The sequence below is a fragment of the Anoplophora glabripennis genome, unplaced genomic scaffold (genome assembly GCF_000390285.2).
Source record: "Anoplophora glabripennis isolate ALB-LARVAE unplaced genomic scaffold, Agla_2.0 scaffold1146, whole genome shotgun sequence".
NCBI classification, from domain to species: Eukaryota; Metazoa; Arthropoda; class Insecta; order Coleoptera; family Cerambycidae; genus Anoplophora; species Anoplophora glabripennis.
In genome coordinates this window covers 10392-24581 of record NW_019417247.1, presented here as the reverse complement: position 1 = coordinate 24581, position 14190 = coordinate 10392, and the positions used below count along the sequence as shown (strand labels likewise).

At 33.0% G+C, this 14190-nt stretch overlaps 1 protein-coding gene across 1 annotated transcript in view; it reads left to right on the top strand.

Annotated features, from left to right (window-relative positions):
* Positions 1-12315, top strand: part of LOC108912657 (radical S-adenosyl methionine domain-containing protein 2-like) — a 60499-nt gene extending 48184 nt beyond the window's left edge. Inside the window, exons 4-5 of the mRNA XM_018717962.1 lie at positions 11791-11980; positions 12064-12315. Coding sequence (XP_018573478.1) covers positions 11791-11980; positions 12064-12228 — 355 coding nt within the window. The 3' untranslated portion in view covers positions 12229-12315. The remainder of the gene's footprint in view (positions 1-11790; positions 11981-12063) is intronic.
* The last annotated feature ends 1875 nt before the right edge of the window (positions 12316-14190 follow it).

The following is a 14190-nucleotide window of genomic DNA, read 5'->3' as shown; positions in this document are numbered from 1 at the left end:
TTGACATAAATGACCAAATTCCATTCTCTTACGATAACGATTATGTCGAATATTCGCATATCTTGCAACATCAGAATCTACATACTTTTCACGCTTTTTAAATTTGCCACAAAAATATTCCAAAGAAAGCATTGATATATTCCTTCAGTTTTATTAGTGAGATAACACCAATTCCTACAACACTAGATTACTGGAAGCAATAAAGGATGACAAATTATGGTTACTGGTTAGAAGTTAGAACCCATATGTCAAAGTCGTCAAAGTACATATGACAGGCTGCACCACTGAATGGTGAATATTTACATTTTCGTGATCTGTTCAGGTTAGACAAGGTTAGAAATAAGATTAAAAGAGATAGAAACAGTAACTACAAGTCAGACGTATTCACCAATATTCACTCGCGAAAAAAAGCCTACTGTGTTCTCTGGTTTAATAATTTAATAAGTGGTTGACAAAAATGTCAAACTATTTATTTTGACAACTGACACCGCGATTAAAAAATGGATAAGTGACTAGTACATTTGTCGCTGTAAAAATTGCAGGTAACTTTTGCCGCTTTCAAAGTGACATCCCACTGTGGCATATGGGATTTTTTCATTGACCGTAGTTTATAAGGTCTATGGATTTTTTATACCGGGTGATTCAGTTTGGCTATAATTTTTCAGAATAAAGCTACGAAAAGTAGGGTTCATCTTTTTTACTATTTTTCTAGCAATATTTTTAATGAAACTATAAACTTCCTTACATAGCTGAATGCAGAAAAAAATATCTTCCAGAATTGATAAAAAAGTACATAGTGTGCCACTTGAACAAAAAATAGCAATTTTGACATATGTTACCATGGAGACGATCTAATAATGTCATTTGATAGAGTTTGAGAGGCGATTTAATAATATATAGGGTTTGTTGAAGTTATTTGTTAAAATAAAAGAGGTACAGGGCCGCGAATACCAAACTGAATCACCCGGTATACAGGTCTGGTGTATACGGTATTAATAATTGTACACAGCTTAATGGCAGATTGTTAACGTCAAGATATAGTGATTGCCTTAATCAATTGTTGCTCCTTTTTGTTCTACAGGGTGTTAAAGTTGAAAACAAATCAAAACAATCGGTCCATACGTATTTAAAATATAGCAGAAAATCGAAAATATTTTTTTCAAATTTAACACCCTGTAGAACGAAAAGGAGCAGCAATTGACTAAGGCATGTTTGGCTCAGTCGTTATATTTTGACGTCAACAATCTGCCATTAAGCTATGTACCATTATTAATGACTGAACCTGTATAATTAAATTGTCAAGTAAATAGAGTAACATCTGTTGAAACTCCAGATCTGTACGAATCGGATTTGGATAATTATATGGATATTCGTAGATGCTTTAGTCCTGAAAATCAAATTCAAGGCTTGTAAAGTGAAAAATTCAGGATAGTTATAAAGCCACATTTGATAAGATGGGACTAATGGAAACTGTTCTATTCCATAATTATTCTCAAAACCGCCCCTACCAATTGGACCGCTGCGTAGAACGTAATCAATAAAACACTATATTAAAGATAGTCTGTTAAATTTAACATAATAAAATAGTTTATATAAATATATTGTCTCTTAATCTCCTCACAATTAGCAGGAAATGACTCGGTGAGCAATGAAATTTCTTTTTATCATTGATGAAGCTATAATAATTATAAAATAACTGTCAACATCCATAAATAAACACTTTATCTCCATCGTTTAAATCATCATCATACCTACGATAAATTTGGTGGTCATATTAAAGGACAGATCCGTTCCTTACCCTTCATCTCTCCAGTCATCACCTTTTTATATTTGTAAACCTTTGTTTGTTACACCATAGTAAATGCATAATAAAAATAAAAAGTGTTGACAAGCATCGAGCAGACTGTATGCTTCTCAGCTCCCACCTTCTGGGAAAAAATAAGGATATTTTACCTACTACTTGAAATGCTATTACATCAATTGAACTTATTGACACATATATAAATAAATTAGACAAGGTTAGTTTTATACCTGTACCAAAACAGCCATCTATCTTTATACGTGGAAACTGTTTTACAATGTCATAACAAAAAATGGTTAGTGGAATTACAGAACGACTTGTAAAAGAACTTTACAAACTGGTTTTATTATTGAAACTGATTTGATAGAAATGACCCTTTAAGTCAAGTTTAATAGATGTTATTTACATTACATTCTTTCAGTTGTCATCGTATTTAGCAAGTTTGTGTGGGCGGAAAATAATACGATCTACCCCCTGCAGCTAGAGACATTTAAACAATCACCATACATGAAAGAAATATGATTATATTTAGATCAATAAAAAAATAAGTAAACATTATAGTCCACGGGCCCACGTACAAAGAAAAAAATGATTACCAGCAAGCTGTAACTTTGCGTGCAGCATAAGTTTGACGAGTTTCCCAAGATTTGACTTTGAGGAAAATTCAACAGTGGTAAGTTTTCCCGTGATTTTCAGGAAAACATGTCAATCTGGCATAAACATGGAATGTTATGACCAGCACTTTTTTTTTAAATTTAAATGAAAGATATATTTTTTTAAACCCCCCAAAAAATTTATTCTCGTCTTATTGCTGTCATTTGTATGCTACTGTCCATTAAGTATTATTCGTACCTAAAATTACATCTTAATTTAAATTGTATCTACATAAATGTGAGATGGAATGCCGATACTTCCATTTTTGGGATTACATGAAATCAGTTGTTTATGGAGAAACTATAAACACCTGTTAAGAACTTTGGCAGCAGATTTTAAATGCTGCAAAGTCATTTCGCATTAAGGATTTATACTTTACAACAAGACAATCTTTTAATAAACGCGTTGACAAGTGTATAATATTTTTAAAATTGGTTTAATTGTTTTTTCAAAAACAAAACTATGTGTATACTATTTGTCAAAACAAGATTGCAAATTTTAATTTGAAAAAACACAAGCATAGTTTATAAAATAAAATGTACATATATGTTTTTTGAAGAAAGAAATCATTTAATTAGTTAGACATAATTATTTATGAATTTCAATTTATGTTGCTCCTGTTAACAAGATAATTTCCTTATTTATTCTTCTTTATTTTTTCATTAATAAATTAATTATTTTATAGCGGAATGAACATTAGGTACCACAAAAATAACCCATTTTTAAGGCAAATTTTCCAATCTTTTTGGCGGACAAGTATATTATTGTGTTATACATTTCAATTATTAGAGAAAAAATCAAAACCAGATTGCTGGTTATCACCAACCATGTTGTCGTTAAGAGGTTAAGACGACATCTTCGGGGCGTCGGACTGCAAAAACTTCTCAAGAATTTTGTCGGACAATAAGATACTTTGTTCACAGTTTTTGATGTTTGAAAAAACACTCGGAGGCTTTAATTTTACTTCTTTATTAGTACATAAATGCTCTTCGTCGTCTATCACAAAACATAAAAAACAAAAAACTACACTTCTACTTTACCATGAAAAGCACTGAACACTTCTATATATTATCATTGCTACCATCTTAATATTTTAATAAAATATTTGTTGCTATTTTAACACACTCCCTCAACAAATATTTTATTGTATTCATCGTAATTAAAAAAGAACAGAACATAGGTATTGATCTATTTTAAGATATAGCTGCTAAACTTTTGAAACAGCAGCTTACCTAACGGCTTTGTAAAAATGTCAGCTACATTATCCGAGATTTTGATATATCTGAGCTCGATAAGCCCAGCTTTAATGTTGTCTAAAATATGATGATATCGTATATCAACATGCTTTAATCGTTTATTATTTTCGTTATTTTCTGCAATTTTAATAACTGATTGATTGTCTTCAAATGTTACAATCGGTTCTTTATATTCCAAATTGAAATTTACTAATATCTTTTTTATCCAACATGCTTCAGTTATTGCACAACTTGAGGCTACATATTCTGCTTCGGTTGATGATAGTGATACAGTATGTTGTTTTGTCGAATACCATGATATTATACAATCAAATAATGTCAAAATGAATCCTGATGTTGATTTACGATCTCTTATATCCCCTGCCCAATCGGCATCGACATAACCTTTGATATCATATCCTAAATTATTACTATACACAATAGACATATTTAAAGTACCTTTAATATAACGCAAGATTCGTTTCAGCGCTTTATATAATGCAACACTTGCACAATGTTGATACCTACTTAAGAAAATGACTGATTCACTTAAATCAGGACGAGTTCCCGAAACAGCATAAAGTAAGCTTCCTATCAGTTGTCTACATCTTTTTTCAATATATTCACTTTCAGATTTTTCTTTGATTAAAGATTGAAAATCAAAATTTTGGTCTATTGGTGTATCTATGTTTTTACAGTCTGACATACCGAATTTTTCAAGAACATTTCTCAAATATTTTTCTTGATTGATTATTATCTTTCCCGAATCTAAATCTTGCACTATATTTATACCCAAAAAATTATTTGCCAATCCAAAAAATTTTGTTTTAAAATTCTCATTTAGCAACACTTTAAAATTTTCTATTTTCGTGTTATTAGTTCCAAAGATTAGTAAATCGTCAACATATATTAAAAGATAAAATGAGTTAGCTTTTTTAAATCTAGTATATAATCACAAATCATTTTTGGATCTACAAAAACCTTGTCCGATCATAAAACTATCAAATTTTTCATTCCAATATTTTGGAGATTTCTTAAGTCCATATAGGTATTGAACGATTTAACTTACATAATGTCTCATCGGGTAACTTCATATACACTGTCTCGTTAATGTCACCATACAACAGTGTTGCCAGATGGAAATTTCTGTCAACAGTAGGAATGTAGCCAAAAAACAGGAGATTTATTTTTTCAACAGGAGATTTTAATAAATATATTTTTTAATAGAGGAACACAAATACATGCTCAAAATATAGCAAAATATATAAATGTAGGAGTTCGTTTAATAGTTTTCAATTACATCGGTACGTCACGTGATTTGACAACTGTCAGTTGTCAAAATGATAAATCCCGTAATCCCGCTGAAGTAAACGAACTCGCCTTTTATTCTGTTAGGCCCAGTTCATATAAACGCGAATTGTGGATTTAAAATTTAAATATGTATATGAACTGGGCTACAGAAAATATAACAGGACTGAAAATATTGACAAGTGACGAACACAGTGCCGTTAGAGAACAGTGTCGTACTAAAATATTCTTATTCTGGGGAAAATGAGTATAATCAACAGAAGATTTCATAGAGAAACCAGAAGAATAGACATTGAAATTAAAAACAGGAGATCTCATAGTGAAAACAGTAGAACAGGAGAGTGAGAGTGAAAACAGGAGATCTCCTGTTAAAACAGGAGATTTGGTAACACTGCCATACAAAAAGGCTCCGGTCACATCTAACTGATACACTGGTAGGTTCAAATTATTAGCAATTGCCATGAACACCCTAAAAGTTGTTAAACTCGCCACTGGTGCATATAATTCCGAGTCACAATTAGTTTGTTCGTACCCTCTTGCTACTAGACGAGCTTTGTACCGTTTATCACCACTGATGTTTTCTTTTATTTTAAATATCCATTTACTGCTTACTATTTCTGTATCTTCCGGACAGTGTGCCACTTCAGTCCAGGTATCGTTTTCTTTTAATGTGTTTATCTCTCTCTCTGTATAGCTTCTAACCATTTTTCTTTATCTTTTCTTTTTAGTACCTCTTGATACGTAACCCGTTCATTATACATACTTAAAAAATTTGTTTCATAGTCATCAAGCCATTTTCGTTTTTTTCTTGTCCTTATATTTTCTGTCTTATTTGTATCCTCTTCTTCTGGCATTTCCTTCTCTTCTTCTTCTTTTTCTTCTTATTCTTCTTCTTCTGACTCTAGATCTTGATATATTACATCATTTTCAATTTTCCGAACTTCTTGTCGATTTTCAATTTGTTGTTCTATCTCTTCATTTTGGTTTTTATTTTCTTCAATCAAGTTTATCTCTTCTATTTCAGTTTTTTCTTTATCCTTTTCTTGGGTATTGATGAAAATTACATCTCTTTTTATAGAAACTATATTTTTTTCAGGAAAGTAAATTCTATATCCTTTTGTATTTTCTCCATAACCAACAAATATTCCTTACTCCGATTTAGAATCCCATTTTAGCCTTATCTGATCCGGAATGTGTACCGCTCATATGGAGTTTTATCTTTTATCCTGCTTTTGCCTGTCCTATTAAGAACAAAAACTGCCGTGTTCACTGCTTCTGCCCATAAGGTTTTGTCGAAATTATTTTCGAGTATCATGGTTCGTGAAGCTTCTATGATCTCCCTCTCTGCACATCCATTCTGTTCGGGAGTGTAGGCCACACTTGTCTGATGTTTTATTCCATTGTTGACCAATATTTCTTTTACTGTATTGTTTATAAACTCTGTTCCGTTGTCACTCCTTATTACTTCAATGGTACCTATGGTCAGGATTAACTTTTACCATCTGGATATATTCACGTATTTTATCTGCAGTTTTCCCTTTGCCTTTCAAAAAATAAACTGTTCTAAATCTGGAGTAGTCATCTTTTATCAACAAGAAATATTTAGCACCCCCTAGGGACACAGTTTCCATAGGACCACATCACCATGTGAATTAATTGTCCTGCCTTTTCAGCTCTCGTTCCAGCCTATTTGCAGCTTACTTTGTGTTGTTTTCCTATGATGCAAGGCACGCATGTGGTATTGTCGCCATTTTCATAATCTACACCACTTCTGTCTAATACACTTTTTACTTGTTCTTCATTTTGGTGTACCATCTTATAGTGCCACTCTGTTAGTTTTTCAGTTATGCAACCAACATTTGCACGTGGCAATTCATTATATCTAAAACACATTGTGTATACTTTATGGTCTCTTTTAGCAATAGCGCCTATTTTATTTTCCCTTTTAAAGCTACAATGTTCATAGTCCATCTCGATTTTATAGCCTTTGGCTATTGCTGCACCAACTGAAAACAAGTTGGCAGTGATTTTTGGCACATGTAAGACATTACTTACGCTGGTTTCAATCCACTCTTTGCCATTGAACTCTTCTAGTTTTTTTAGTCCTATCCCTACCGCTTGGATAATTGTCCCATCACCTATAATAATGTTTTTACACTGTGAAAGTTTTTTGTACTCACAAAAATGCTTTTTGTCATGACACATGTGATCTGTTGCACCGCTGTCTACGATCCAGTCCTGTACTAGTGTTTTTTTATAATATACCACTGATGCCGAAAATGCATTACTGGAAATGTTACTTGAACTTTCACCTTTATTTTTGTTATTTGAGTTTTCACTACTGTTTTCCTTTTTTTTTGTTTAAAAACCAACAATATTTTTTTACATGTCCATTCTTTTTGCAATTTTTACAAAATTTTTTTGTATTATTAACTCGACAGTCTTTGTTATAATGTCCCACTTTACCATATTTAAAACATTTCCTATTATCACTTTTATTCGCAACTAATGCGGTAACTTCTCTATTATTTGTTCTTTGTTCTTCTACAAGTAACCTAGTTGTTAACTGAGACAAGGTCTGATTCTTAGGCGGAACGGAATCCCATGCTGATACAAAATGTTTGTAAGACTCGGGTAAAGATGTAAGTATTTTTGTTATCACCATTTTTTCTGGAACTTCACCTTTTACTTGCTTAATTTGACTTACGTTTTCTTCTATTCTCGCCAAAAAGATTGCTATTTCCTCACCCTTATGCATTGCAAAAAACTTTTGTTGCAATAAATGCAATGATGTTTCTGATGACTGTTCGTAGATAGTATGAAGCTTATCCCAAATTGACTTAGCGGTGTCACAAGTTATTACTTGGAGCATGACTTTGTTTGATAGCCTTGTAACCAAAATGCTCTGGGCTTTAGCATCTTTTTGTAACCACCCAGTTTTTCCTGGCTCCTCATCTGGTTGCACTAAAGTACCATCTACATTATATACTTCAAGTGCTTTCAGTATGACTTTTACTTGAAATTTCCAAGTGGACCAGTTCTCCAATCCCTCTGTCTTAGATTTGTGGATGTCGTTACCGACGCTGATGCTCCCGCGTTATTCATTAACACGTTCCCCATTTTGTTTTTAGTACATACCCTACTTTGTGACTATTACTACTTATAACTTGCTGCTTTACCACAGTTTTTGATTTACCTCCGTGAGCGTCTTTTTTACTGGGCTGGATCCATAACTTGTTCACAGTTTTTGATGTTTGAAAAAACACTCGGAGGCTTTAATTTAACTTCTTTATTAGTAAATACATACTCTTCGTCGTCTATCACAAAACATAAAAAACTAAAAACTACACTTCTACTTTACCATAGACAACTTAACTGTTAGATGAAAAACACTGATTCTATATATTATCATTGCTACCATCTTAACAATATTTTAATAAAACATTTGTTGCTATTTTAACATACTTTCATTTCAAATCTTATTACCAAACCCTCCCAGAAAAATCAGCTTGCTCGTTGTCACCAACCATAATGTCACCAAATCGACATATTTGGGAGACTCGTCAAACTTAAGCTGCACGCAAAGTTACAGCTTGCTGGTAATCATTTTTTTCTTTGTACGTGGGCCCGTGGACTATTAGCGTATCATTAAATGTGATGAGCTTTTATTTCGGCTCTGTGTACTTACTCGCTAGGACAGATCAATCAGAGTACTCAGATTGAACTTTTTAATTATTTATTATTAGAAAATGTTACTACTGAAAGTTTACTATTACTTAATTATATGTTGGGTGTTGTGTTGGACTTCTATAAGATGTCCGAAAATGCCTAAACTCTACAAAGCAGTTTTTTAAGTAGGTGGTTATTTTCAATTTTAATTTTAAAGGTTGTGCTGCGGCAAGGCGGCGATCGAGATTATTTCTTTTATTTTTTCTATTTTTTAAATTAAAATTACTAGACGAATAGCTTTTCAGAGAATATCCTCCCAATGAAATAGGGTACAGGGTCATTCATATAACACATTCTAGCTCCTTAGTTTTTTATTTTTCTATTTAGAACAAAGTAGCAGATACCAACGCTTTAGTATAATATACTGCAGGTTTATTATGAATGTAGAAAAAACAGTATTTTTAACGGGATGTGAAAGACCTTCTCAAAATCTACAACTTTTATAATAGGTAGATGTTATATATCAGTTCCTCATATTTTACATTTTTCGCAATTTCTTTATTTTTCATTTTTTTTTACCATAAATAGAGTCGGCGTACTAGAGCTAATGAGTTGAAACAAAAAAACATTGCTTAAAATGTATCTTTACTTTTTGCAGAAAAAAATAATGAACCTAAATTATGCAGCTTTCTGATTCTTATTGAATATTTAGTGAATGATACATCTTTTATATGATAGATAGCAAAATATACATATATTCATTCTTAAACAATGCAATGGCTTTCTATATACCCTGTCTTTTACATACTCCCACAAAAAAAAAGTCAAACGGTGTAAGGTCACATAATGTAAGAGGCCATGACAGTGGTCCACCTTGACCAATCCATCTTAATAGATGGATAAATTTCATCAAGATACATTTCCAGTAGAATTAAAAGATTCTATTAAAATACTAAAGACCTTTTTGGAAGATTTGTTAGAGACGCGCTGCAAGTAAATAATTTTGTTGAGCTTCTCCCAGCACCCATATCATATTGATCATATTGATATCTTCTTGAGAAATTCATTACGAACAAGTAACAAAACCATACAAACAATATTAATTAATTAAGAATAACTATTTGAATCACAGAAAAACCCTACTGCAATAGCTAATGACAGGAAAAACTATTGACAGTTACAAACATTTCTTTTGTTTCACTGCCATATCAATGCCTCCCTAGGATATTTTCACAAAAAATAAAGAAATTGTTGAAAATATCGTAAAATATGAGGAACTGATATATAACACCTTATTATGAAAGTTGTAGATTTTGAGAAAGTCTTTCACATCTCGTTAAAAAATACAGGGTGTTCCATTTAAAACAAAAACAAAATTTTTGCCTTTGAAAAGATAACATTTGGTACGATTTATAAACAGTGACCAGTTCAGAATTTACGGTGAACCTAGTACAACAAGTGTGGCGATTGGAGTGTGGGTATCGCAAAACACGAGTATATCAGTCACGATCAAGTGTAACACCGAAAATGTCATTTTTTATAATGAAATATTAAGATCGTGGAAACGGCTGATTTTTGGCACATTGTACCTATTACGAAAAAGTTGCATAATTCCATGTAAAATATAAATATCCTCTCAAATACAGGGTGTTCCATTTAAAAAATATAACTGGTCAGCCCTCCGAAAACGAATCACCCTGTATAAGTCAAATTATTTTTAAAATGTGTATTTCCGATCCCCCTCCCCCCCCCCAACCGAACCTATTTTGAAATATGTGCTTCAGCGATAAATTAATTTAACGCCGCCGCTCCCCTATGCCTCAAAACGGGGCCGTCGAAAACGACCCCCGCCGCGGTTAGACGTGCCCCGCTAGCTCTTACGCCGGTTGAGTCCCTTTCTCGTGCGTGTTGGCCGCCGACGCCGTACGATGCGATGTAGTTTTGTTCCATAGTCAGACGCGAAACCGTGTTGCGAAATTCTTTTTATTAATGTAGACTTAGTCCACGAATTATTTGTGAAGTTATCCTAGGATAACTTTGTTGTGGATCTATGACCTCTTTTCTATTAATGTTTAGGGTTGTTCTTTTTCCTGGGAGCGTTATGGTTGTTCTACTCCTTATTATCTTTTGGCCTTTTATTTTTTTTATTTGTTAAAAAGGAATTTTCCTTTTCCCCGTTTTCCTTACCTAAGGAAAAACTTATTTATTTCTACCACTTTTCTATTTACTTTATTTTATTTTCCACACTTCCCTCACCCAGGTCCCAGACCTGTCGGAATGTGAAACAATGAAAATGCGAATTCTTTCTAATTAGTACACCAGGAGAAAACCCACCAGAGCCTTCTCTTGGGGAGCTCCGTACACCTCGATTCCCTGAATCAGAGTGAGCTCTCGAGCGCGCGCCAATATCCTTGACAGGAAAAATGACTTCGGATGGAGCGGGGTCGAGCGGGATTATCGCTCTTTACCCACTTCATCGCTGTAGGCCCGTACGCCTCGTAGAGGTAGGCCCTTTCCCCGTCATTCCGGACCGCCAACGCGGCCGGATTGGATCGGTTCGTGGGGCCTTTCCTGTCCTGGCTGGGCCCCGCCGGCTAGGGCCCTTTTTTCTGGCGCTCTTCTTTCTTCGAGCTCTCGAGCACGCGTACTGCTCGCTTTTATAGGTTTCGGTGCGGTAGAGCTAGGCTCCGCCCACCGCACCGAAAAATTATTATCTTTGCCACAACATTGACTCATCCTGCATATAATATTCCCATTTTAACAGGTTCTTCAAAAATTCCAGTACTATAGTTCGTGGCTGTATCACACCAGCAATAAATTTCTTGTTCTAAGTGTTAAAGAGAATTTTTCCAGTGGCGGCTCGTCAGAAGTGACAGTACATATACACATAATAGTTACATTTAACCAACTCGACTAATTTTTACAATATATTGTATAGACGTTCGGTAGTTTATTGACCCAATATATGTATATTAATTACCATGAGTCGTCACTGAATAGTTCAGTACTGGATCATTTAATTTGCATATAAAACTATCATACACATAGGTACACATAACAAATAGGAATTTCTTTCAACAACTTAGACGTATTTGTATTAAAGCTAAAATGTATTACTTATAGATGGAAAGTTTTCCAGTGTTTATTGCTGGAAGGAGAAAATGTAGGTACAGATGCTCTCCGCAATGCAAGTAGATTTTATATATCTGAAGAAATATTCAATAAATTTATAGATCGCCACAAAGGAGTTCCATCCTTAGTTCCAGAGTCAAATTCAAAGATGCAAAACAGTTATTTAATTCTTGATGAATATGTGAGTTATATAAAAAAAAATTAACAAAAAAAATATATTTAATTTAGTAAAGTTTATAAATTAAAATACTGTTTTTTTTTCAGATGAGATTTTTAGATTGTCGTAATGGATCAAAAACACCATCCAAATCAATATTAGATGTTGGAGTGTCAAACGCACTAAAATTTTCTGGATTCGATGAGGCTATGTTTAAAAAAAGAGGGGGGATATATAAATGGTCAAAAGAGGCAGATATATTATCGTGGTGAACAATTTTGACGTTGCACATACCTGTATAAGCGCTAGTATGTACAGGATTTTTCAAAAATGATCAGCATGGTAATTTTTTAACTCGGGAGAAAAGTACTCTGTTGTANGTGTCACATGTGATTTTGTTTTGTTCGATTTTCTGCTCCAATTTGTCGTTCGTCTGTTTTATCTCCTGTCTCAATTCTGTCTCCATTACACTAATTTCTTTTCTTATATCCTTACTTATCTTCCCCATTTCATTCTTCAGTTCTTGATTAGCTCGTTCGATCTTCTTTTCTATTTCTTTATTTGTGTCTTCGATCTTCTTTTCTATTCCTTTGTTAGTGTTTTTTATATCACACAGCATCGCCATAATTGCGTCCATTTGTGTATTTGTGGGGTTTTGTGTCGTGTCGGTCTGCGAATTTGTGTCAGTTTCTGTCATTATGTCAGTGTCCTGTCGTTCCCCCTCAGTATGCATATCCTGTTCAGAGTCAGATATCATTTTAATATTTCCTGATCTCAATTCCATTAAATATTCACCTAATGTCACGCTTATGTGTACACCAGTTGTGTTTGTGAAATAATTAGAGTTGCCCAAATATACCAATTGATCTATATATAAACCTAAGTGTCAAAATCTAACACGCTTTTTCAAAATGCCAAAATAAAAAAAAACTTTTTTAAAATGCCAATATCAAGTAAAAAATTTTTAAAATGCCCCACGTTGGGCGCCAATTTTATTATATTTTATATTGTTTTGTTTTTTATTTTAATGTTTTTTTTATTATTTTAATTTTATTGTTTATTTTTATTTATTTTTCTTTATAGGGTGTGGGTTCCTTTTGTTGGTTCTGTATGTTAGGTTTTATTGTAGAAATTTTATGTTATGCAATGTTATTATGCAAATGAAAGAGGTAAATTATGTCACAAATGTCGTATATTATAAATTGAACAAATTATTTTTTTACACTGTACAATCAGTTGTCATCCTTAAAAAACTAAATTCAAATATTGGTATATATTACGTGATAATTTGTATAGCGCTTTTTCTTTTTAATAAATTTATACTAATAGGCCTTTATATGTGTCGACACTTACTTTTGAAAATTGGTTTTGCTAGCACGTCGTAATCGAGCTGCATTCCTCCTCGTTCTGAAGACCGGATATTCGGCTGGTTCGTACTTTTCACAATTGTCGGTGTATCCTTTGGAATCGACGTTTTTTCACACACTACACTTATTTTTTTTATTTACACTGCTTCTGATTAACCTTTATTATTTGTCACTTTTATCAATAATCAATTTGTTGTTGGTTACTTCGGAACTTTGTTGATTTTTACTTTTGTTATATTCGGGTTTATGCATATTCGAGAATTGTCACTTTCGAAGTTCTGACAGCACCTTCGCCTTTGACGTTTCACTTCCAGTTAACTACGTAAGTACTTGATTATTTTGTTACTTCATTATTATAAACACTATTCTTTTGTTTTTAGGAACACTAACTGACGATATGAGTTCTCTCGATGCTAATGATGAACTGGACTACTCAATCCCACGCAGAGATTAAATAGCAAAACAAAAACAAACGAATTTTGCCATGGCAACAATAAATTGTAATTTTGGAAAATTTTATTTTTGAAATTCTAGCTTTTACTTAAATTTTGACTGCATGTATTGTTTATCTTTGAATTCTATTGCCTTTCCGGAATATTTTGATACCACTTTCACCTTGCTAGGTTATGTTGTAGTTCATAATGCAATGTGACACATTTTAGCAAATTTCACTTATATTTTACTGTATGGATTAAATTTATGCATGCCTGTCTTTTCTATAACCCTATCACTGTCTATACACCACTTTTTACACAGCCTTTATGCATTTTTTTAGGTAGAAATGGACAAAAGTTTTCAACATTCCGTTCCGAGTAACATTTATACAGTCTAAACAACAAATTGACCTTTGCTTTGGGTACTACTTAT